The sequence below is a fragment of the Fringilla coelebs genome, assembly GCF_963513975.1.
Source record: "Fringilla coelebs genome assembly, chromosome: 3".
Lineage (NCBI taxonomy): Eukaryota > Metazoa > Chordata > Aves > Passeriformes > Fringillidae > Fringilla > Fringilla coelebs.
The window spans coordinates 73,215,903-73,241,597 of NC_140030.1; the positions used below are offsets into that span (position 1 = coordinate 73,215,903).

General features: G+C 41.0%; 1 protein-coding gene across 1 annotated transcript in view; it reads right to left on the bottom strand.

Annotated features, from left to right (window-relative positions):
- FAM120B (family with sequence similarity 120 member B) overlaps positions 1-21,571 on the bottom strand; it is a gene marked incomplete at its 5' end in the record, with an annotated part of 47,658 nt that extends 26,087 nt beyond the window's left edge. The window contains 4 exons of the mRNA XM_084202857.1: positions 3,707-3,879; positions 9,899-9,994; positions 16,020-16,200; positions 20,552-21,571. Of these exons, the coding sequence (XP_084058983.1) occupies positions 3,707-3,879; positions 9,899-9,994; positions 16,020-16,200; positions 20,552-21,571 (1,470 nt within the window). The remainder of the gene's footprint in view (positions 1-3,706; positions 3,880-9,898; positions 9,995-16,019; positions 16,201-20,551) is intronic.
- Positions 21,572-25,695: the final 4,124 nt, after the last annotated feature.

Here is a 25,695-nt window from a genome sequence, read left to right on the forward strand (position 1 = left end):
GTGACCTCAATGATGAGCACCAGGAATGCATCATCTAGGAAAACATACAGGGAACAAAATGCTTTCTTTCACAGCTTGAAGCAAGTGCATACCCCAATGCTTGTGTATAGTGTATACACATAGATTTCCACACACCAAACAAAATGCCCACCCTTCATTTTTCCCTTCTCCAATTCCCTTGGAGTTTATTAGTAAAAGGAAAATTTTCCCTCTCTGTTACATCAAACATAGTTAAAAAAAAAAAATCCTTCATAATCAAGACATATGATAAAAACCACCTCAATGAGCCACAGATATGATGACCACTAGGAATTTTAAAAAATGCTTACACATTTATCTGTTAGAAATTTCAAAAATATTCAAAAATATTTCAATTACCTATTTTAACCTAAATTTCAGGATTTATCAAAACATATTCGATTTCTTTCAGGTTTGAAGGCTACATATGGAAGCAGGGAAAACTTAAAACTAAAACCTAAAATGTTCAAGTGGGGAAAAGGAAATGACAAGTCTATATTGATGCAACAGTTCACTTCTATCAGGAAAGGTGGGATGGGCACTTTTTCTGCTGTGAAAAAGTGTTTGGAGATGTTGCAGAGGCACATGATCAGCTCAGAAGACAGACAGCACCTTGAGAGGAGCTGGCATGATTCCATGACAGTACCAGCCGAGTTCTAATCCTTTCCTTCCTCTTCTAAACACTGTGTATTACACAAGTGCACCAAGACCACTTATCTGTTACAGCAGCTGAGGACATACAGAGAGCTCCAAAGTGAGATCCGCGGAGCATTACAATTCCTTATCATTTGGAACTTCAGGAAAGGTTTCTCTTGCAAAATGTGGAAATGTGCATTGTGGGTGTACAGAACACTTAAGATGCTGCCAGAACCTCTGCACTGCCTTTCTTTTAATAGGATAAAAATCATTCAACCACTATTCAGTTTGGTTTTTTTTTGTAAATCAAGCCCCACTGCTTGTCCCACTGTAAAATACTTTCTCCTCTATGATGCTGTTAAATCTTGCATAAGGCACAAGAATGTCAGGGATATCTGAAACATTTTAAGGTTTCAAAATGCTCCTTGGTATTCATTAACTCCACCTGTCTGCTAAGATCTGATAATGGCCCTACTTTACCCTGTAATTCAAGTCAGGTGTCACCTTTGTGTAGATGGCAACAAGAGAGGTTTACTAAACCTGCACATTTCATACACTGAAGTAACAGAAAAAGTGAGTTTTATCTACAAACAATTCTTAATACCTGCACAATTTTGTCATAACTAAAGGAAATCAAAGATTGCTTGCAAGGACAACAGCAAGAAAATGCCCCTAACAGAGCAGATCAGCCAAAAATGCTTATGAATGTAAAAACACTTCTTCAGAGAAATATTTTATTCAGTGATCAAACTTGGTGAGTTATCACAGTTCCACTGTCAGATTTAATCCAAAACTGTTAGAGATTGAATGAGAAAAATCCCCTTTGTCTGGAGGCCTCACTGTTTGATTTGAATTCATCTGCTGCTTTGCCAACTTTAAAGACAGACCTAATATTTTGTAATTTTTTCACTATTTTTGTTTTTAATTTAGAGACTATTTGAAAGGTACCCTTGAAAAAAACATTTTTCAAACCAACACTTTTTTTTACATAGTTAAGGTTTGTTCAATGGAATTTTTTTTCTTATTTTAAAAAAATGCATCTGAAGTTTTCATGAAATACTTGCACATACATTCTGAGGAAGCCAGATGGTTTGGTTAGTATGCTGGTTCCTGCAAAACCCCCATTTTTAGCTTAGAGTCAATTATAAGTAATGAAATTTTTAAGAAGTTTATTTTCCCTCATGTGAGCTGAAGGAAGACTTCAGGCCTGCTTCAAGGCAAACTACAATTTTCTCAACTTAAATAATTTCTGAGGAAACAATCTACCTTCCTTCTCTAACAAAAATTTAAGACCAGAGTGTAAAGACAAGAGTCAGAACCCAGCTAGACAAGCCTTGTTTTCTCAGCTATAAAACAAATGGAAGCAATATGGCCAGCTCAAAGCATGGCTACTGACACTCTTGCCCTCCTGTTTTCCTCCCAAACATCCCAAGAGAACAAACAGACAATATCAGAGAAATAACCAAAGTTTAAAATAACTCAGCAATGAAAACCACTTTACTCCAAATCAATTCCCCAGTCTGGTTCCCAGGGTAGATTGTATCAGTGTGACTCGGAGGGCAGAAGAGAATCAGGAAAATGGGGCAGTTCTTGAGAAACTGGCACTGCCATGAAAAACCTTCCATCAAACTGAGCCCTTTGCATGATCTCTCTGCTGTTACTCCTGCTGAAATCAAGAGCTGTAAATCTGATTTCGTCTCTGTTTATAACAGTGGCCATTGGATAATAAGTTCTGAAAACCATTTTCCTGATAAGCGCTTTTTTTCTATTTTATTAATATCCTGCGATCAAGGTTCAGTAAATGTACATCTCTGTAAGTGCTCCATCCTGTTACTCCTCTTTTAAATCCCACTAAAGAAACCCTTGTCAAATAATTCAGTTATCATGCTATGAAAGGGTACACAGAATAGTGATAAATGAAACTGCATTTCCATATTCTAATAGGAAAAGCACTTCAAGTATGTTAAAAGGTAGGTACATGATATAGATCTTGCTGACCTGAAACTGCAAAGCATAAAATGATGTTTAATAAGTATTATCTTAAAAAAAAATCAATTTGTATTCTGTTATACAAATATTAAAGGAAAAAAAAGACCCATACAGATCATTTGTATAATTCCCATATGTACTTCCTCAATATGTCATCTAAGTTTGAGTAAATATATGAAGGGAAATGAAAGGGAAATTCAGGGAGAACTTGTTTTCATGTATTACACACCAGTACAAATCTGTTGTTGAGGAAATTGAAGTCTAAAAAAGCAAAACAAAAGACAAAATGCAGTTCAGCTTAAGTACAAGTGAAACTGAGCTTATCAGATTAGATAATGCATAATTTGCTCATCCTCAGAGAGGAAAATCTGCTTGTGAGATCACCATTTGAAATGTGGCAAGTACAGACAATATATTAAATCCCTAAGAGAAAAGTAAATAATGAGGCAATATTGCATTTAATCTTGTGTCCCTTTTTATTACAATTAAGGCAGTCTGCAGGATGCCAAGTATTTGGAATTATATCAGAAGTGCTACCTAATGATCCCCTATTACTCAGAATTTAATGAGAAGAGCCATATCCTCAATTCTGGCTTGAAAATTAGTAGACTGACAAGAAGGCATGAAAAAGTAGTCAGGGAGAGCCGACTAAATATTTATATTGTCTGTTTGCACAGTCTGCATAGTCACCTGAGGGAATGTCTCCTTTTGATGACACAAAGGAAAGACAAAAGGAGCAACTTTAATTTGCAAACAGGTCCCAAAGAGCAGGGGAAATCCCTCAGTTTATACTCTCTCTGCTGGACTGCCTGAGGGGTTTTGTCATGGGCACGCGAGAGCTATGATTAGCTACTAAAAACCCCAAGTATTTCTTGAACAGGATGCTGCACGCTGAGTGGAGTAATTAAAAATACTGTAATGCAGTACTATTATATTTGATCAGCTATGCCTACAGTAAGGATTAAGAGGAATGCCCGGCACAGGCTAGCAAAAACCACTTTATTTGTCCTTTGCACTTAGGGCTGAGAGCCCTGACTGAGGAAAAAGCAACCGTCCCTCTTACCTGCATCATAAGATAGGCCAGCAAGCAGCAGAATCCTGCAACAGGTGCTTCCAGAGCTTGGAGTTTTTCCATCTCATCTTGAAGGTGAAAGCATGCCAGAAATGTACTATACCGTTGCTTCTCCACGTCAGGCCCCTTGGCAAGCCACAGTGTTTTCAAATTAGGTGTTCCACCTACAAAAGAAATCCATTATTTTATTTTGGCAGGAACAAGATGAAACATGTCTGCCTCATTACAATCTGAAAGGAAATGACTGCTCTGGCAGGAAAGGAAATGAAATGCTCTTGGCACTTGCCAGGACCACAGAGTCAAAAATAAAATGTATTTGACAAAACTTGCATTTGGAAAAAAAAATAATAAAAAAAAAAGGCCTGTAATTTAAACCAAATTTATTGAATACAGGCATGTTTAAGCAGAGTGGACTGAATTCAACCCTTACAGTAACATAGACAACCTTGAGACAGCAAGCATTTAACCTATACATGGGCTTAGTCTGCCTGCACGTGTGTTCTTCCCCTTGGGGATGCACAGCATTAAATGGGGCTCACTTCATCGTGAAACTGTGATTCAGCAGGGAACCACCAGGTCTGTTTTTCTCTCTCTCAGCTGGAGTTAACGTATCAGGGGTCCCTGAAGGATGCTCACACTGTCTCCCTCAGGATCACCTGTTTCAATGAACACCCATGCCACTCGGTGATGAGCAGGCACTCTCCACCAGGCACTGTGTGGGTTTGGATCCTCTGCAGCACGTTCCACTTTGGGAACAAAAACCAAGGGGATCTGGTGTTTTTCACTTCCTAGGCTACTGTATGAAACACTGTTGCAAACACACACAAAAGAACTGTCATCAGTTATGAATAATGGATCCTTCCAGACTTTCTCTAGTATCATTCATGCTTGTCTCTAAATCCTTAATATTTACCTCATGCTGCCATCTCCCAGCTTGTGACACGTGTGGGCTAATGCAAAATTTGCTCCTCGTTTAAATTACACTTAATCTGTTATCAAAATAAACACTAAGGCACGTGAAACAACAGAACAGTGAACTGGTTATGCCTGAGAATCTCAATAAAAGACAGAATCGTACCATAAAGTACGGCTGCTTCTGTGGTTAAATAAAACGAGGTGTGAATTTTAAATGTGGACTAATTAAGCTACATTTGGTAACACCTCTTCCTTTTTTATGTGACATGCAGCAGCTGCAGACCAGTTAGGAACACTTGGTGATAATAAATGGTTAAAGTGACAAGGTGTGGAAATCTACATAGATGATGTTTATTTAGTCAGGAAAGCCCATTAACCAAATGGTACTAATCCTTTGGAGAGGGGGAAACTAGAAGAAAAGATAGTATTCTCTTTCTTTATCTCCCTGATGGATGTTTCCTTTACTATTTTCAAGGCTAACTCTCCTGTCAAAAGTTTTAACCATAAAAAGAACTACTATCATAAAATCCATAAGTTTCTAACCTTGTTTCTAAGGGAAATGTATTATCAAGAAAAAAAACCCAGTTACTTGATTGGAGGTAGAAATGCAGGAAAGAGATAAATAGTGGCAGTGAGTAGGGTAGTACAGACAGCACAGTAAGACTCACATTACTGGTTTTGAGATTGGAAATTGCTGGCTTAAGAAAAAAAAGAACAGTAGAGGCTGACTCCCAGGAAGAAAATTAAATATAACATGCACAAAACAAAAAAAAAAGCCAACTTCTGCTACCAAGCCTAAGCAACCCTGATGTGTGAGACAAGCTGTATATGGGTAAACTCAAATAGTTTTGATGGTTTCTGCACATGAAGAGATATACCAAGAATCAGTTAAAAGAAAAGTTCTCTTTGCATACAGGGGCATAGCTCAAAACAGAAATCCTTCTTTCTTCAGAGTAAAACCATCAACTTTGTCAATATTCAAGATTATAGATTTATATTGAGAGAACTCAACAAAAAATTCAAGACATCTCTTCCATAAACAGTTTCTTACACTTTCAGAAACATCTACTTGTGCCTGGGAAACAATGGTACGGATAAATTATGAGTAATTTACTCTGGGAAAGAAAACCTGATGCTGTCTCCTTTAGGAACACACCAACAAAAGGTGCTTTTTTCCTGAAGGGTTCTCTTCTTCAAGTAATAAAATTCCATATAATACCCAACACTAATCTATTATATCAAATGAAAGATAAGTAAAACAAAGGAACAAATATCCTAAAGTTCAATGACTGTCCCACCAAAAATGCAGTCCACAGCACATCTAAGATTCATCTATAGTAGACCCTCAAAATGTTCTCTGCTTTAGTATATCCTCACTACATTATTTTAATTAGAAATAATTAGAAAACATTTCTGAGATAGAAATGTACTTGGAGAGGCAGGAGAAATATTTTATTTTCTGAACATGTCTATAAATTTACAAAATTAATCTGAAAAACAACCAAAACTGAGTAACGAAAGGAAGACAACCCAAAACATGTTTATATGTACCTAATGGAAACACCTTTACTATAAAGACTAGTAATGATAGAATTATCTGTTGGGGTTGTAGTAACCACAATTTCCCATTAATTACACAAACATATGCAAACATAATTACTCTCAACAGGCACAAAACTGTGTGAAAACCATATTCAGTTCACTATGTGAACTGCAGTCCTCAGGAATCTCAAGAAGAGGAGCTTTAAAAAGACCTTCATGGAGGTGAGATATTACTTGTTTAAACACAAAAACAGACAACCCATGAATAAAAAAAAAAAGCATGGGCAAATCACTTTTTACCTGTTTCCTTTATACTCACACATTTAATACCATTATCATAGAGAAAGCAACGTGAGAAATAAAAGCACTTCAAGGGACTACATAAACATTTATTTCATCTGTTTGAATTTCAATAATTGATTTATGGATTGCAATACATGCAAAAAATTGTGGAATGCATTAATTCTATTATATCATTTAACTCAACACTTAAAGGTGATCCTGACATTTGTAGCAACTTTCAACACATCATTACTGTGTATAGAGATGTATAATAGCAAATGTTCATTTATATTTGTAATGACTATTGAAATTTTATTTTATAACAGCACTTATAGACCTTTAACATTTCTTCATTTTCACACACTCATGTAAATACCAAGCAATATAAATAAGTTTATAAAAATGTACTTGCTAGGAACACTTAATAGTAACTTCTCAACAACCGTGGCCAAAAAACTCAAATGCCAATTAAATCTGACCATTAAAGACAGAGACAGCACTTTGAACTTAAACATATTCATGACATATTCATGAAGGATGCAATGATTAGAATACTGAAAGTACATCCAAACTCTGTGGTGTGAAGCTACAGTATCCTATGCATTGTCAGAAATCAAATGAACAGCAGAATCTCTACATTTCCAGCAAAGACTTTAGAACTTTTCCTGTTCCACATAAACTGCAGACATATCAAATATAGCTGCTACATTCACAAGATATGGATCTTCTAACAAAATTGATTTGCCAGTTACTCTTTTTATCAATATAAGTGCTGCTCTGTCAATGTCTGTAAGTCATTATCATATTCATTCAAGTGAAAAGAAACATTCTAGAAGCAAGAGAGACACAGATAATGCAAGGAAGCACAGATGTTAATTCAGAAGACTGTTTCTCAAAAATAAAAAATATAGTTAATACATACTATATTTTAAATATATTTTAAGTTATCATCTTACTTACCATCCTGTCTTTAGGACTCGATATTTAGTTTTTAAAAAAAGCTAACATTCAATCTATCACCTGCAACCTTTCCAGATGCAAGGCACTTCTGCTGTTTTATACACACACAAAGGTAGTAGGAATTCTATTTTTTTAAGATCAATGCAAAATTTAAAATATTTATCATTATGTACATTATAGTTTAAAGTTCACAGTTTCTTTAGACTTTTTGATCTAAATCAAACTGGAACAGAGTCAGGGTTTTCCATATATTCTCAGCACAGCTCTAAGGTAGTTTTGAGTGTTGATGATCAGGTTATCAGTTTTTTTCCAAAACAAAAACAAAACAAAACAAAAAAAACCCTTCCCAAATTTATTGCAATTTTGATGTTTCAAATAGGTTTTTGATAAAATTCTTTTTTGTCTTTTTGAGTAACTTGATCTTGATTGACAGCCTTGAACTCTTACTTCCTAAAACAACTTTAAATTTAGCTCTAAATATGATCCCTGTCTGAAAAATGTGATGTGCTGTTGAGATCCTTATTTGGTGAATTAGAGAGTCATGCTGTGGAAAATCAAAGACGCATGAGCGAATGTAAGGCATACAAATATGGACTGCAAAAATTTTAGAAAAATATTTGTCTGCTGAAGGAATGACAACAGAGCACTAAAAATAAACACTAAAAGTCCTCCTCCCATTTTTTAATAGTCTGCTTGAACAGCCTTTCATTACTGAGTTAGTAAAGATTGTATCTGAGAAGATTCTGTTTTTATAAACTCCACTTATGTGGTTGCTATAAACAAACACAATTGAAATCCTGTTTATTGTCAACATGAAGGTGGGTTCTATGTGTTGTATGTTTGCAGAGCTATAGAACCAGAGTACATGAGATTAAGTGCATTCTCCAGAAAGGGAGGAAGGAAGTACACTATCTGGGATGGAAAATTTCACAACAATAAATACAGTCTATTTACCACACAATTTAAAATGTAACTACACAGGTATGGTTTCTACTTTGAGTTTTGTTTCCTTGTTTTGCAGCATGTTCCCAGACCACTGTATGCTGAAATAAAACATTTGCACAGGACAAACGAATCAATTTTCACTCTGCATATTCATATTCCATTTTAAAAACTTCACAGCAATTTCTTGCTATCATAAAGCCAATTAGATAATCACTCTCCTAATATTGTGTCAGGGATACTAGACAGTGAAAGTACTGTATATCAAATAAAAACTCTTTTGTACTTTGTCTATATAACCAATTTCTTTCTCAACAGTCCTTTAAAAAGGATTTTGAAAAGACTGATATCTAAAAAGCAACTGATTTTCTTTCATCTTGTATTTTAAAGACTCATTAAATATATATGAGTTTCAAATATGAAGATAAATATGCAACCTTGGATACTGAAAAAGAAAATTTACTATAAATTTACAAAGAAGTGCCTGCATTTCAGCTTCTGAATTTGGATTTAGACCAGATCAGCACAAAGACTCCTACAGAAGAATGTAGGATGGTGAGGGAAGACGAGCTGGTAATTACTCTCCAAAAACTGAGTAGATAGTAACTTTTCTTAACAAAATATCACTGCTATGGTATATCAGTGGAACAAATACATTTCATGTGAAACACTAGAAAAATCCCTGAGCTGCTGATCCATTTGCCAACAGATGACAGAGAGAGAGAGAGCTGCGAGATCAAGGATCACTACAACTGCATGGACAAACAAACACTCAGAACAATTTTCCCCTTGACATCATAAAATTGTTTACTTCCCATCCTAAACTTATACTGCATGTGTGTGTGTGTATACATATATATATATATATATATATATATATATATATATATATATATATACACACACACAATTATATATATACAGTGCTCAATCTTTTCACTGAAATGTATGATACTTCCTCATAAATGTAACACATTTCTCATAACTCCAATTTTTACTAAGAGTGCTCATTAATGTGTTTTTTTACCAAAGAGAAGAAGATAAAGCCACACAATATACGTAAGGCTTAAGAGAGCAGAAACAGCTTCACAGAAACAGCCCATTTTTTTTTTTTTAATTAAAAGCTAGAATCTCTCTCTGGGTAGTCATAGATGATATAAAAATTACTCCTTTTTACATTCTCCACTGTTCTCATTAACACAATCTGTCAAAGAGCTTAATGGACGAGTTTTAATATGGCCCCACACACCACTTATCCTGGCCTCAGAGCAGTATTTAGAACCTCTAAGAAATTGTCTGCATTTTAGAACTGATGTTTGAATTAGCAGTGGACTTAACAAGACCCAGCAAAAACATGTATCACAAAGCTGAATCCTATTATAATTACAAAGGGTAATTAAAAGCAACTGCAAGTGGGCAGCTCTTTAGCTCCTTGTTCTCCACAGTCATCTTGGATTCTGTGTCAAACATATGATGGGTTGTCCAATCTCATTTTAGTGAAGTGGTTCTTTCAGTTTACATTAACACACATTTTTATTCTACCTGGAACAGAAGGTTGCACAGGTTGTATCAGGTCCGGCTGCTTGAGAGGATTTCCAAAATAGACAAACCACTCTTTTACCGAAGGACAGGTTCCACCTAAAACAGACAGAATTGGATCAGTAAGTCAAATGCAAGTATTGACACTACTGGAAGAGCTGGAATAAGCTGGGATCAGGATTCTAAATAGAAGGCACTTCTTTATGACTTGTTTGCTCAGCTTTAGAAAAAAAAACAAGAAAAAATTGTTTCAGTATCTTTATGACAAATCATCAGAACAAATAAAGAGAGTTTCAATTACATACTATAAACATGAGTTTGGACTGGGGAACTGCAACCAAAACTGTAAATACAAGAGTCTGTGGAAAACATTCTGAAACAGGCTTAGGCCTTCCCACGCCAAGGCAGCTCAGGAAGCTCTGGAGGCATGTGGCATAGCTCAGGGACCTGCATGAGCTACCTCAGTCTCTCAGCACTGTCACGCTGCCACATATCCAGGCAGAGCTTAATATGATTCACCTCCCAACTTACCCTGATGTTTTCTGTGTCAGGGTTTGAGCCCAAATCTTAATAGGGAGGCCTTGATGGCTATTTGAAACCTGACAGCAATGGAGTCATCCCACCATCAGATGCAGAGCTTTTATAGCTCATTGTTCCACACCTTGAGCATAAAGGAATTGTTTGTACATAGTACTTCAAGTGGCTTTCCCAGTCCCTAACCTAAACCTTGCTCAGCCCCTCTAAAGATGGCTCTTAAATTAAAAATTTGACTTTAAGAATTGTGCATCTAACTACTTGATGCTTAAAGAAACCCAAACAAACCAACCCACAGGAAAAAAAAAATCACACATTTAGGAATTTTTGAAATGCAGACTATCCAATTTACAAGAACCAGCTCAAAATCATTCAAATGCAAGTCTTCATTAAAAAAAAAAACCCAAACAAACATAGAATCAGTGCTACTATCAATGGTGTTTTGCATTCTGCCCAGATTTTGGTTATGGTACCCATGTCATAGTGCCCTAAACTTCCTCTCTGTAGTCTGGTAAACAGTAAGAATTAAAGAGATTTAACTAGTCCTGGGAACTTGCAGAAGAGTTTTCAAATATTTCCTTTTTTTTCTTCCCTTGTCCCTTTCGTGATTCACAGGATTGCATCTCTAATTCCTTCTAGCTCTCAACCAATACTGAAGCCATTATCCTTGAAAAATCCTGCCTTTTATCACCAATTCCAAACTCCCTAAAATTTACTGCACAAGTGTTTTTGATGCCATGTTAACCCTAATAAAAAACTTCCCCTAGATTAAACCAAACCAAACAAACCTTTCTAACACTGTCCTTTCCTTGTCCATCCAAAAAGGTTTGCTGTCACACAATTTCCTGATCTCACTCATAGCTCAATGCTGGAGATAACTGTTGACACGAATGAAAAAGTAGTGTGCTATGGTGCAAGGGCAAAAATTCTTCAGATGAATTTCTAATGTCAGGGGTAAGAGAAGGGAAAAAGAACACTACAAAATCTGTTTTACAACCCTGCTTCTTCCTTCCTTTCTTCCCCATGGACCTGCAGCACAAACTCCCAATAAAGGTGAGACTGAAGAACCAACACATGGAATATGAGGGACTGTTTTACACGACTTGCCATGGTTATCTGTTCAAAAACCAATGACATTAAAAGTAAAATTTAAAATGCCTACACTACAGGGGGAAAAAGCCTTAAACTGTACATTCCAATAGCTGAATAATCTCACATCTTGATTATAAATCATTGTCTATGATGATGCTATTTCATGAGCAAAACCCTTCAATCAAATAACCCAAAGTCACTTTCAGAAACATTCTAATGTTTTAACATTCAGTTTTAAGATTTAGTGTGTGGATTACTCTGCTTTATTCAATTTATTCAGCTCACTCAGACTCCTAAATTTTAGCCTGGTTTCTTAAGGAGGCAAACCTTATGCAATTAGGACATCTGTCTTATAATGAATTCATGGATGCACTGCTCTGCTTCAACTAAATCTGCCAAAGAAGAAGTGATTTCAAATGGATTTCAAAAGTCCTAAACATTTTGTGAAACTGAAGACTCAGCTGACAGAGGGATCCTATTAGGGCACCAATTGAAAGAAAGGCAGGAAAGTCAATTTACCTGTTGTATCCAAACAGACTGAATGGCAAATCAATACACAAATAGCTGTAGAAAAGCTAGAGATGAGAGAAAAAGTAGATGGGATTTGGGAAGGGCAGGAAGCAATAGGGAACATGCTTAGAAACACCATATACTGCAGGAAGGAGTTGTCAAGGACGTGAGGAGAAGTTAAGATGGTATAAAGAAGCATGGAAATAGAATAACTTTGCTGGTGAGGAGTATTGCTCTTTATGAGTTCCACAACTCACAGAAAAACATATCAAAATGTGTCTTGATCCTAAATACCATTGAGAGATTATTTTTGACATCAACCATTGAATTCATGCACAGTAAAAGGGGAAGTTGATAGGAATTCTACAGTTTCATTCTTTTAAAGTTTGTGAATGTAGGTACAGGACATAGCACCATATCAGCTGAGTGCTTTTCATTACTCTAGCCCATTAGTAACAAACATATATCACTGTTCACATAAATAGCCAAATAAATATAGCTGAAAGCAAGATCCTGCAAACTGATGGCCCATTAACATACCAAGAACAAAGTGGAGATATGATTTCTAAATGTCAACCTTCTCTGCATGGGAATGCCTTGGGGAAAAAGTCCCCACCTTTTTTCCCCACAATGCATATAAAGAATATCACCAATTAAATGAAAAAAAAAAATCAGTTCCTTTGTTTAAATAGATTCTGAATGACCTGTGAAAGCACTGCCTAGGCAGCCAAAGGAAAGCTTCAACTATGTGCAAACCACAAGAGAGCTGGAAAATGTTGTGATGCGTGTTCCTCTGTACCTGCAACAACACCAACTCTCCTGAGTGGTCACTGGTGATAACTGGCAAAAATACTGCTAAGGGACTGGTTTTGAATGTGTCAAAGCAAGGATCAGTCTGGCCTGCTAATGTTAGAACTGGGAGTGATGCCAGGACTTCGAGGAGCTGGCCATGGGCTGAGGCTACATTACATAACCTCCTAATTGGCAATGGACATGCAGGTGCAGGTATTTTCATGGGCTCTGTTAGTGCCAAAACCTGCTGGCTTTGTTCTGAACCCTTTGCACACATAAGAAAGCTTGGCTGGCCTATCAGGGTGTATTATTTACTGTTATTTTCCCCTCCTACTTGAATTTTTTCAGAAGTACTTTTTCTCAGAAAGATGCTAGAGTGTTAACAATTTCTATCACTGCATGCAATATTTCACACATTGATCAGAATGGCACAATTAATTATAAGTGCACTTTTAAAATACACAGACAACAAATGCCGTGTTGTCAGAATCACCATCGGCCCCCTATCTATTTCTGTAGGGTCAAAAATAGGGCTGTGATTCTCCAACGTTTCCATGAGTAAAGGTACACGAACCACACACCAAACTATACCAAAGGTAATGTTATGTAAGCAATTCTTTCAGCAGCTCTGCTATCTTTTACAGGCAGGCACTGATTTGCTCATTCCCACTCCCTGCCATTCCCTCGGGGTGTTTCAGCCCAGCTGCTTGTGGCTACACAGAGCCAGATAGGGAAACAGACCAGGTTAGTTACCTGAGGACAAAAAGGCAGGGAAGAGAGAGGCTATTTTCAGTTTCTCAAACTAGGCCACCACACAGCTGCACAGACAGCTGCAACAGCACAACTGAGGCAATGTGCAAGGATTGAAATGAGTGGCTGTGCAAGAAAATTATTTGAAGTGGTACTGATAGGAAAAGCAACACATCCCACAATGGCTTCAGGCAAAGTGGCATGGTATGGGCCGATGGCTTCAAAGGATATGACATTCTGCTCCTATGGATTTGTGGGTCTCTTAAGCACCCTTAGAAATCACAATCTAGACATTCAAAGCTAACAGTCTCCAGTTTCAGAGTAGGGCAAACAGTTTACATTAGCTTTAACCTGTTCTTACTAAAACTGTAACCACTGCTTTTACTAAATTTTGGCTGCTTTGCCAATTAACGATAAGTAATCTGCAAACTGCAAAGAGGTCAGTTTCCACCATATTTTAATTGATGCTTTTAAGGAGTAAAAAAGAGGATCACTAACACATGCATGACCACTGCAAACTGGAGCAAACACTGTGTAGTTAGTCGAGTTATCTTCAAATGTGCTACATCAGCAGCTGTATAATGGTGGCAGACTCCACATGGACTAATTTAATTGGTTGTCTTGTTCCACTAAACTCTTTTATAATGCTAACCCAATGTCATTCCACATTATACTACTGTCTACAGACAGTGTAGACTACTTCTTCCCATCCTATTCCTTATCAAATTACAAAAACCAGTCAACTTGACCTCATCTGAGGGAAACTGGCAAAGAATTCTACTTACTTTGTAAAGAACAAAGCTTCTTTGTAGGTCTAGCAGTGAATCCATAAAAACTAATGCTTACACATACCTATGCATTCCAATACAGACTGTGACTAATGATCTACACTCAACTCAGAAGCAACTACACACTGGAATAAAAAAACAACTCATGAACTACTAGGAAGTGACATGGTTAAAGCATTTAGAGGTGGACACATGCATTGAAAATGCAGATTTAATAGAGGCACCCATGCAGACACAATCTACTTACCTTTCTGAAAAGGTTAAGGACTGATTTTCTAAACTATGACTTAATTTAGAAAATTATCTCGAGAATTGGAAGCCTGAACTGAGAATAAATAACCCATGCTATCTGTGGTTTTATTCTAAAATCACTTCCTCAAAAGAAGACATTTTTCACATTAAAATTGCATTTTCAACATGACTCTAAATAAACATTTCTGTATTTCAATTCTAATCTTCTCTGAGTACTAAACCCACTGTAACACAAATGCTAACCTGCCTACTACCCTGACATCTTGCAGCAACAGCTGTTAATTAGGAATTTTGGTCTGGGTATTTCTGAAAACATCAATGAATATCCTGCTGTTTAGATGAATAAGTAAAACCCAACCAAGTTTAATTACCTACAAAATTTAGAGGTAGTACACCAAAAAATGAAAAATGACAGATGTGCATGATTACTGCTGGGATTTTTGTTATTCTCTCCAAATTGTTATGTAAACTCTGATTCAGTTTTTCCTATTATGGCACAACTTCAACCTCTGGCTGCTGAGTGAAATCATGTACTTAATTACCTTTTTGTGCCTTTCTAAGCAAATAGTTTGAATATTAAGTTTGATGGTGGTACACTTTCATCAATAAAATGTAAAGTGATTACCACAGAGAAATCAACACACTCAAAACAATAAAGTTCAGTACACTTTTAATTTTCAACTCACTGGCTGAAAGACACTGTAAAGATAACACTTAACTAATGGAAGCTTTAAGAACATGAAATTGGTCCAAGGATGTGAATAAAGAACTCTCTGTCTTCAAGGAGATGAATGCAAGCACAGATATGATATAAGTACCTGCTACCAAATCTGTTTATACCGCTGGATAAGGAAATCATATTTTCTAGCACGTGGATGAAAGAACTAGTAATAGCTGGCATGACTACTTGCATTTGTATTATTACAATAACTGTATTTGACTGCTCTGAAATTGCAGATTTAAAATCAACAGAAGGTAAAACTTTAACAGTGCACTATTGTTCTGTACAAGTGTACTACAACTCACTAATTCATCCAGAGCCACACTTATCCAAGAACATTAGGTTTCATGTACCTTCAGACTTTAAAAAATCTCGTAAAGACCATTGCTTTGCCCAATTTTTTGATCATTAATAACTTTCACAACTCCCCATTTAGCAAGGAAAAAAGCTCAAATTTTTAAAATTCACTTTAAAAGCACTGAAATGGAACAGCATGTAGAAAAAGCCCCACAATTTCACTCTCACATTTTCTCTTACTTCCATAAGAATTACATTTCAGCTGCTTGGAGGTCTTATCCTAAATGCATTTTCTATCCTAAATGCTGATAGAGCCACTGAAGCAATGAATTCAAGATTTCATATTTCAAAATTGTAAGCAAAATGGTGTAAGTAGTTTAATCCTTACCTTTTCCAGATTCCAACAAGATAGAATAAATATGCTGACGGGCAGGGCGGTAGATAAGTGCCTGTCCAGGAATCTCTGTATCATAGTCATCTTCCAAGGAGTTGCTGCACTCAATCTCTCCATGACTCAGGATATTGAAGATCGAATAATTTTCAGATTGGATATGCTGTTCTTTAGCTAACTGTTTGTTCAAAGAAGGAAGAAGGCATTATCTCCAAAATTAAGAATAATCAAAAAGTAACAAAATGTATTCACTGTTTGAGGAAATTGATATTTCTCTATCAGTAGAAATGGAGGGAATAGCCAGGGAGGGAACAAGTGCTTTTTCAAGTAACACCAATATAGTTTATTTTCAGACATCCATCTTTTTGTGGAGAGGAATCCCCAGGAAAATCATCATTACCTTTCTTAGCCCCACCTTTAATTCTTAAAATTTAAGAGCTTGAACAACAGTTTTCTAGAAAGTAACTATTCTTAAAATTAATTCTAAATTCCAGTATAGCTGCCCTCCTTTGGTCACCTCAAAATGTATCTTCTTTTAAAAGTGAGTGAAATCACAAGAAAATGCAAACTTTCAATTTTATTGCAAGATGAACTATATAAGAAGCTGTATTTCTTTCCTGATCTGACTTGGTGTAGTTTACATTCTGGTAAAATTAGAATACTTAATTTCACCACACTTTGCAATACCTCTCCACTGTGAAAAGAAATGCTATCTACTCTAGTGAGGAAAACCAGGTCTGCAGGCATGTTGCTGAAAAGCAGAATTAACAGCATCACCCAGGCTGCACATTAACCACTCACTGGATGCAGACATCTGGCTACAGCAGCTGGCTACAAGCAGCCGCAGCACCAGCAGGGCCTGCTGGTCTGGAACAGCCTAGGTGAGAAAGCAACAAAGATGCTCTCAGCACCATTTTGTGCTCATCAGCACAGAATCCCAACCAGTAACACTGACAATCTGGTCAAGTGCACAGACAGACAGACTTTCTATTTCACAACCCCAGACCAAAACTCGGGTTCTTTAAACAGCTGAGTGGAGTGAATACTTCCATGGGGTGCCACTAACAAATTCTCCAGGACCTGTGCCATATGGTGAGCAGGCACTGATGTTTCTCTGCTCTGCATTCCCTGCATGCGTCGTGCTAGCTGTACTATTTGGGTTGTGCCATCCAGCTGTAGCTACCACAGATTCTTTCACCAGGAGTTACTGGACCACTGGCCAGAAACAAATTCACCATTTCTGCAGAATTCCAGTATCTGCAAACCCGGGAACTCAGCAGGTCAAACTGCAGTCATTCACTGGGTAGTGATCAAAACTAATTCTACTAAAATGCCATACTTTCTGTGTACAGCACCAATCAACAGAGCACTTATATAATAAATTAAAGGTTTCTCTGCAAGAAATACTTCAATATTCCTAATATGTGTAAACAATGTAATCCCACCAAGTATACTTTTGTATAAAATAAAAACAGAGCATCAAGTATTTCTAAGCAGGATTTTAATGAAGCACTGAACCACTGCACAGAAGCCAGCCACAGATGAGACCATCAACAATGCTAGCTTATTGTAATTTGCCAATAAGCTACACATCCTTATGTACTGAAAAAACTACAAGCTGATTTCAAAAGTATTGCTGTATTCAATGTCTATATCTTGAAAAATATTTCTGATTCATACCTACAATCAGCTAGAAAGCTATGCTCTTCTGAGAGAAACAGCAACATGAGGCTATGCCCTCATGGTGGGGATTGAGCTTTGTGAGCCATTTACGTGAAGCTCAGACAGTGTGCAAGGTAAGCAGAACTACATATGGGTTTCAAAATATGAAACAAAGCACACACATTACATATACAAATATTTGAACACTTGTAACAAAAACAAAAGAGAAGTTAACATGTCTAACATTTTGTCTGTAATTTCCTTGGCACAGGGACTGGCTTCATGTAGGATTCTTGCAGCAACAGGGAGGCGTTCTTCAATGGAGTTTCTAAACATTATTATTTTATTAGAGCAGTAGCTCAGCATGATGCCTCAGAACTTAAACCCTTCAAATTAAAGACCAAGCCAAGAAATAATGACCATTTGTCATAAAGACCACATGGTACATTCTCTTGAGGAATAAGGATATTGCCCCTATTGTCCTGGCCATAATCCAACCTAGATAATTGCATTCTGGCTGTTTTTTCCTTGCACTTCAAGCAGAAAGAGATTTTTCAACACCTTATTATGATGTATGGCTGCTGATTTTTTAAAATATCTTCTATTTAACTACAACAGTCAAAAGTGATATGTATGTGTGATGAATATAAAAACCCAAATATATCTACACTTTGCTGAAATGAGCATTGCATAGGTTACAATGCAGTTATAAAATGTTTTATAGTCTTTTTAGAAAGCAAAATGTAAATTATATTGTTACTTTAGAGTAATATGAGGAAACAGAAAAATAGTTTTAAAGAAAATGCTCAAGATAAGCAAGAGAAAGAAAGAAAAGCTTCTGTGTTTGAAGTCTACAAGGACCTAATAAAATAGGGAGTAACAGATGGCTAATATAGGGTCTAAAATACACTTCCTTGTATAGATTTTTTAAAGAATCTCAATATGTTATCTTAATTGCCACAAATTGACAGAATTGTACTCTAGACTTACTATGGTACTACTGTACCATAAACTCTGATGCAAGGTAGCACATTTTCTATTAGCCAGGTACGCCACCCTAAGCTAATAAATCCAATTTCCCAGAGTGACTCAATCTGCCATACCGTATCTCACCCCAACACCAGTGCATCCCTGTCCATGGGGGATGTCATAACTAAAACTTGCTACTGCACCCCTGCCCTTTGGGAATTAATAAACCCATTAAAGTGCTTCTGGGTCATTCAGGGACAACGAAAACAAGGATAATTTAACTTGAACTAAAAATGACAAAATACAGACTCATTGGATTTGACACTGTTCTGTACAACACCCTTGTCCCTGAACTGGAGAAGCATGGATTTCACAGATGGACCTCTTGGTGGATGAGGAGCTGGTTGGATGGTCACACTGAAAGAGTTATGGTCAATGGCTCGATGTGCAAAGGGAGGCCAGTGCTAAGTGGTGTCCTCAGGGATCAGTACTGGGACCAGCACAATTTAACATCTTTGCCAGAAACATGAACAGTGGGATCGAGTGCTCCCTTGGCAAGGTGACACCAGGCTGTGTGGTGCCATCAAAATGCATGAGGGGAAGGATCCATCAGAGGAATCTGGACAGGTGGGCCTGTGCAGACCTCATCAGTTTCAACAGGGCCGAGTACAAGATCCCGCACTTGGGTCGGAGCAATCCTGACCACAAACACAGACTGGATGGAGAGTGGATTGAGCAGCTCTAAGAAGGGCTTTAGGGTTTGTTGAGTAAGCAGCTTGATCTGTGAGCTTGACTAGCAACGTGCGCTCACAGCCCAGAAAGCCAGCTGAACCCTGGACTGCATCCAAGGCAGCGTGACCAGCAGGGCAAGGAAGGGGATTCTTCATCTCTGCTCTGCTCTGGTGACACCCTACCTGGAGTGCTGTGTCCAGCTCTGACATCCCCAGCACAGGAAGGACTTTGACCTGTTGGAGTGAGTCCAGAGGGCTGCAAAGATGATCAGAGGGCTGGAGCACCTCTGCTATGAAGACAGGCTGAGAGAGCTGGAGTTGTGTAACTGGAGAAGAGAAGGCTCTGGAGACACCTTAGAGCAGCCTTCAAACACCTACAGAGGGCTGGCTACAAAAGAGCTGGAAAGGGACTTTTCACAAGGGTGCGTAGTGATATGGGGAAATGGATTTAAACCAACAGAAAGTAGGTTTAGATTAGATATTAAGAAAAAGTCCTTTGCTGTGAAGGTGATGAGGCACTGGCTTAGGTTGACAAGAGAGGAGTTGGATCATCCCTGGAAGTATTCAAGGCCAGGTTGGGTGGGGCTCTGAGTAACCTGGTTTAGCGGAAGTCTCCCTGCTCAGGGCAGGGATTTGGAACTAGGTTATCTTTAGTCCAAACCCCAGCCATTCTATGACTTTATGACATGATTCTGTAGGAGTTTCCATGTCCCCACCACAAGCAATTTCAACTTCTGCATTCTTAGCACAGCTACCTTTGATACCTCCACTTCAAGGCACAGCCAAGCAGATCACTGACCAGCTAATGGCTGACCTGTGGGTTCTCAAAGTAAAAACCAAGTCAATACACAAATCATATTAACATGGGAAATCATATAATACATGGGAAGTACATTTCTTTGCCCAGCTGCCGGCCAAGACAGGAGCTGCTCCCCATTACGTGACCTATCTGACATTTCAAAACAAGAGAAATTACTTTTTATTAATTGTGCTGTATCTGTGCTCATATTAATGCATGCAATAATTGTAACTGGGGCTCTACTTAACAGACAAAAGATTCTTGCACAAGCAATTTAAATCAATAAGATAGATTGATGTACTCATTACTAACTTCCACTAACTAGTCATGGCAATGAAGTGATCATTAAGCTTTAAAAAACAAGTTACCTGAAAGATTTCTTTATCTTGACAGAAAGCTGATTGTTGTTGAAGAGATAGCATTTGACAATTTGTTTCATTGGGAGGAACCCATGGAGACTGCTGCCCAGGCAAAAGATAGGAGTTCACTCCTCTGCAGAGCAATGTCTTGTCTGATCCCAGAGGTAGAATCTCTTCCAAATGTTTCAGGCTGCTGTACGAGCATGGAATTTTTGAGATGTAATTTGCTACAGACAGCAGTATGTTTGTTCTTCTGTTGTAGCTGCTATTCCTGTGGGGACCGTTGGTTAAACATTTGTGCCAAAAGCCTTCCAACATGCTTTCTGGAACAATATCGTTGCCAAGCAAGCACGCAAAGAGAGGAAGGTGTGTCAAACTAATACCCAGCACATGGCAAAGAACTTCTCGGGAGTACTTAACAGTGACCAGTCTGTCCAAACGGAGGTTCTCAATGGAAAAGTAGGGACATGTGTCATAGATGAGGTAGTCACTATCTTGCCCCAGAATTCCTATACACTTGTGCTGCAAACCATATGCAGCCACCTCATAGTCTGCCTCTTGCAACGTGCAGACTGTTTTTTGACCGAGTGATTTCAGGGCGTAACGTGTAAAAGTAGGCAGAGCTGAAGGAAGAACAAACATTTCTCTCCCTGGCTGTTTCCTGTGAGTCTTGATAAACTGAAACAATCTGGTTATTTCCTCAGTATTCTTCATCCTCCGTTTGATCCACTCATCTCTCTTTTTCTCTTCTACCACCCCGTCGAAGTAAAACACCAACTTGATACCGGCTGCCATAAAAGCATTGATAAAATCCTCTAAAATGGCAAGGTACTCCCGCCACTGGCCACCGCACACCCAGGATTCTGGAGTGTACCAGCGCCTAACACAACTCATGGCATCTACCACGATAACAGGCGGGCTATCAGGATGATCAATGCGATGCTTTTCTGCCAGTTCTCTCAGATCTACCGTTTGGCACGCATCAGGGCAAACTCTTGCCACAAATCCCTGCAAGCCTCTAACACCCATGGCTGATCTCCAAACCTCACAGCAGTCTGAAAGAAGAGAAATAAAAAACAACATTCTAAGATGCAATACTGGAAAACAATGAAATTCTACAATAGTATTTTTAAAAGCTGCTTGGCAACAGAACTGTTATTTTTCCGCTTTTGCTGATACTTCAGTGCTGTATCCCAGCTTTTAACAATTTGAAACAGTTTACTTCCCCTCTGCAAACCGAACATAAGTACTCATTCATTTTCCCTTCCACTTCTGGCTTTTGTATCAGTGAAAAATGTAAGTATCAAAAGATTCTGGTAAGTATGACCAAACAAAATTCACTCATTCATTCACATTGAATGAGTACGGCTGGAAGGAACCCCAAGTCCAACCTCCCTGCTCCAGCAGGGCCATCCTAGAGCACAAAGCACAGGATTGTGTTTGGATGGTTCTTGAGTGTCCCCAGTGAGGGAGATTTCAGGTTAATAGCGTATAGAGAAGTACACAATACAAGAAAAACGAGGACAGATTTTGGTTTTTTATTAAGAAATATACATGCTTATGGTATTCAAAAGGTAAAGAAAGGAAAGTGAGTTTACAAAGTACAGTGAATAGACAGCTTTTAAAAGCATTCCCGGAACCTATCAGTTAAAGACAGAGTTCTGAATGCCACCCTCTTTAATCACAGTTTGGCTTGGAAGGGGCCTCTCAGGACCTTGCAGGGTGCGGGGGGCGCTGCGCGCGGGGCCGAGCCCCCCGCACCGGGGTCTGTGCGGCTCCCGGGCCGCGCTGCCCGCGCACCCTGGGACCAGGGACCGGAACCCCGACCGACCGCCCCGCCCCGCCCCTCCCGGCCCGGCTCCGCTCCGCCCGGCCCGGCCCGGCCCGGCCCAGTCCCGAGGAGCCCCCGGGTCCCGGCCCCACCGCCCGGCACTGACCCGAGCGCCGCTTCCGCTTCCCGCGGGCCGGGGCGGGGCCGCGCCTGCGCCCGGCGGCGGGGCGGGCCGTGCCGGTGAGGGGCCGGGCCGTGCCGGTGAGGGGCCGGGCCGTGCCCGGGAGGGGCCGAGCCGCTGGCAACCGCGGCTGTCCCCGCCCGCGGGCTGCGGTCCCTGGGCTTTGTATGGCCACAATGGGGCCGGAGGGGGCATTGTGCCCCCAAACAAACCCGGCCGGCACGGGGGGACGGGGCGGGGGACATGAAAGCGTCGCGCACCGAAATCGCTTCAAACCCCCCCGAGTCGCACTGGGGAGATTTATGTCGCCCCGGGCAGCGGGACCTTTGGCGGGGGGCGGGTTCGCTTTGTCGTGCCCGACGATTGCCAGCGGAGGGGAACCCCCGTTGTCCCCCGGGCCGCACATCCCGGGATAACGCCCTGGGTGCGGGCCGGGAGCGAGACCCGCTCGCTGCCCGCCGGCAACAGGTGGGGACCTGAATAACTTCACATCTTTCCGGGAGGGGGAAGAGGGACACGGGGGAGCCCATGGGAAGATTAGATCAGATGTTATTGCCGGTGAAAAATTAAAGAGAGCGGTGCTCTGGGGAGTGCAGATTAATATATTTGGTGACTCCGAGTGCACAAAGCCTCACCATTGTGGCTGTGTCTGAATGCCTGTGAATAGGATGGAGCATATGTGGCCTGTCACCGCAGGTGCCCACATCTGTTCGTCTCCGGGCAGATGCTCTCAGAAAAGGGGAGAGCATTTCCAAAAGCTCAGGCCCGCCCCATCCATACCCATCCTCTTTCTCATAATCACCTTCTGCAGAGTAGTTTTTGCCCGCACCTTCTCCCGCCCCCTGCCTACCCTGAACGTGGAGAGATGAAGAAATAAATAAAAACTCCACAAACTGGAAGTGGCTTGGAAAGGTCTGGAAGCACGTAATCAAACTGCTGCCCCCTCTCCTCCCCCAAAGTTTATTAGCAGCAAGTTTTGCGCTGCAGCCAGCATACAGTGCACAAGATACGCACACTGTGCAAAGGGGGGGAACACAAAAACCCTTCATGCATGAAATGCAACACAGTACAGCAGCACTCTGTGCTGTCACAGGGCTCTAGAGAGTGACCTGTGCTGGAGTGGTGGTTTGCAGCTACTATTTAAAATTTTGGCTTAAGATGACGATTAATAATTCTGGGGAAAAGAGGGAGTTTTCCTACAGGAACTGGCAGAGACAGTGAATATTGCTACTGAAGTTGGTAGCAGAACGGGATCTTTCCAGCCATCCAGCAGAATCTCATAGCTGCTATGCAGAACATTTTTTTGAGGAGTGCCATCACATTTTTTATCACCTGTACATGATCTGAGTCCTATTGCTCACCCTCCCTCTGTGACACTGCTGCCAAGACAAGCCAGGCCTAGGCGCTGCATGGGGTTACACTGTCCTTGCTTGACAGGGCAAATGGGGTGCTGGGGTGCAGGATAAATATCAGGAACAGAGATATTTAATGTGGTAAGGCACTTCAGAAGGTTTTCTAGTTCAAATGTGTTCTGTGGCTTCTGGTGTGGTGAAGACCTTGAGAATCCTTGAATTTAAAGGCAGGCAAAGATGCCAGTACTCCAAATGCAAGGCCGAGGTGCTCTCAAGAGGGGCAAGGGCGGGAAGAGCATTTGAAACTGCACGTCCCAGAGCAGGGACAGGGGAAGGAATGGGACCTGCCCAGCTCAGAGCACCCAAGAGAGGTTTCGGGAAAAGTTATGTCCCAGATGGAGCAGGGGAACCCGAGGGCTAAGGGAGGGTAAGGAGGGGGGAAACCTTATTTCCTCGAACCCCTTTTGTCCTGTCGTTCCCTGGGGGTCCCGTGGTTCTGGCCCCCCGGGCGGAGGTAAGCAGCCCTTCACCCTCCCGGCTTTGGGAGCAATGACAGCTCACGCACACGAGTGATCAATTTTATCCCTCTTAGTTTCCCACAAGCTAAATCCCGTCGGAAGCGAGCCAAGGAGCAAACCCAAACAAACAAGTAGCGCAGAGAAACGAGGCCGGGGCGGGGGGAGGGGGTATCTGGCTTTCTCCTCGTGTGCAATCAGTAAAACACATATAGGGGCCACTTCGGGATTTGCCCAGGGAAGGGTTGGAGAGCAGCTGGCTGCGGTAATCTCCTCGGGAGACAAAGGAATGCCCCGTCCCAGGATCACAGGTAAACACACAACCATTGTAATGAAAATGAGGGGCTAGGATAGGGCCGGAGCAGATGATTTGCGATTTCAAAAAGGGGGCTGGGGGGAAGGGAAGACCCAGAGCTGCTTATCTATCATCTGGCCTCGCTGTGTGCCAGCTGAGCCACGCGACTGCCCTTTCTTATTCTAATCAGCACATGCCTTTGCAACTTTGGGCTAACCTACACGCTAAACTTCTTAATCCTCCTCCCCGCACACGGCAAGGGCGGTGGAGCGCCCCTCCGGCACCGCGGCCCTTCCGCGCCCGTCACGCACCCGCCTTGGGTCGGGGCGCCCGGCGGCGGGGCCCGGGGCAGCGCCAGCACCCCCGGTCACGCCGCCGAGCCTGGGGCCAGCGGGGGAGCCAGAGCCCCGGGCCGGCGGCACCCTGCCTGCCCTCCCCCTGCTTCGCATCCCCTCCCGCCCGGACCGGCCCGGCCCGGCCCGGAGGAACAGGTGAAGGGGGCGTGCGGCGGAGGGGCAGCCGCGCACACATACCTCCGTAGGGACTATAGATCTAATTAAAATATTATGCACACTCGGCTACACATAGCTCCACACGTTCACGTCCCTCCGCCAGCGCACCGTTCGCCATATGCCCGGAGTCCTCCGTCCCGGGAAAAATCAGTGTTGCACGCCAGCGATGGCAGCGCGTCGCCGTAATTAATATACGCACATATCCCACCCACGCCCCTTTTTGAGTGACTTTTCCCATAATCTGGCTCGCTTAGAAATAAAAGCTGCGGCTGATGGGGAGTTCTCGGCCGCGCGGGTCCGCGGCGGGACCGTAAATACTCGCCGGAGCAGAAGAGGGGGGCCGGCGTTGCGGGAAGGGTATCAATTAGGGGCAGGGAGGGAGAGCACAATACCCCACCAGCCCCAGCGAGCCGCTGGCAGGCGGGGCCGGGCCCGCCGCGTCCCGGCCGTGCGGGGTCACAGCGCCCTGGCGGGGCCCCGCTCCCCGCGCCCGCCTCCGGGGGTCCCGCCGCCGGCTCACCCGGCGG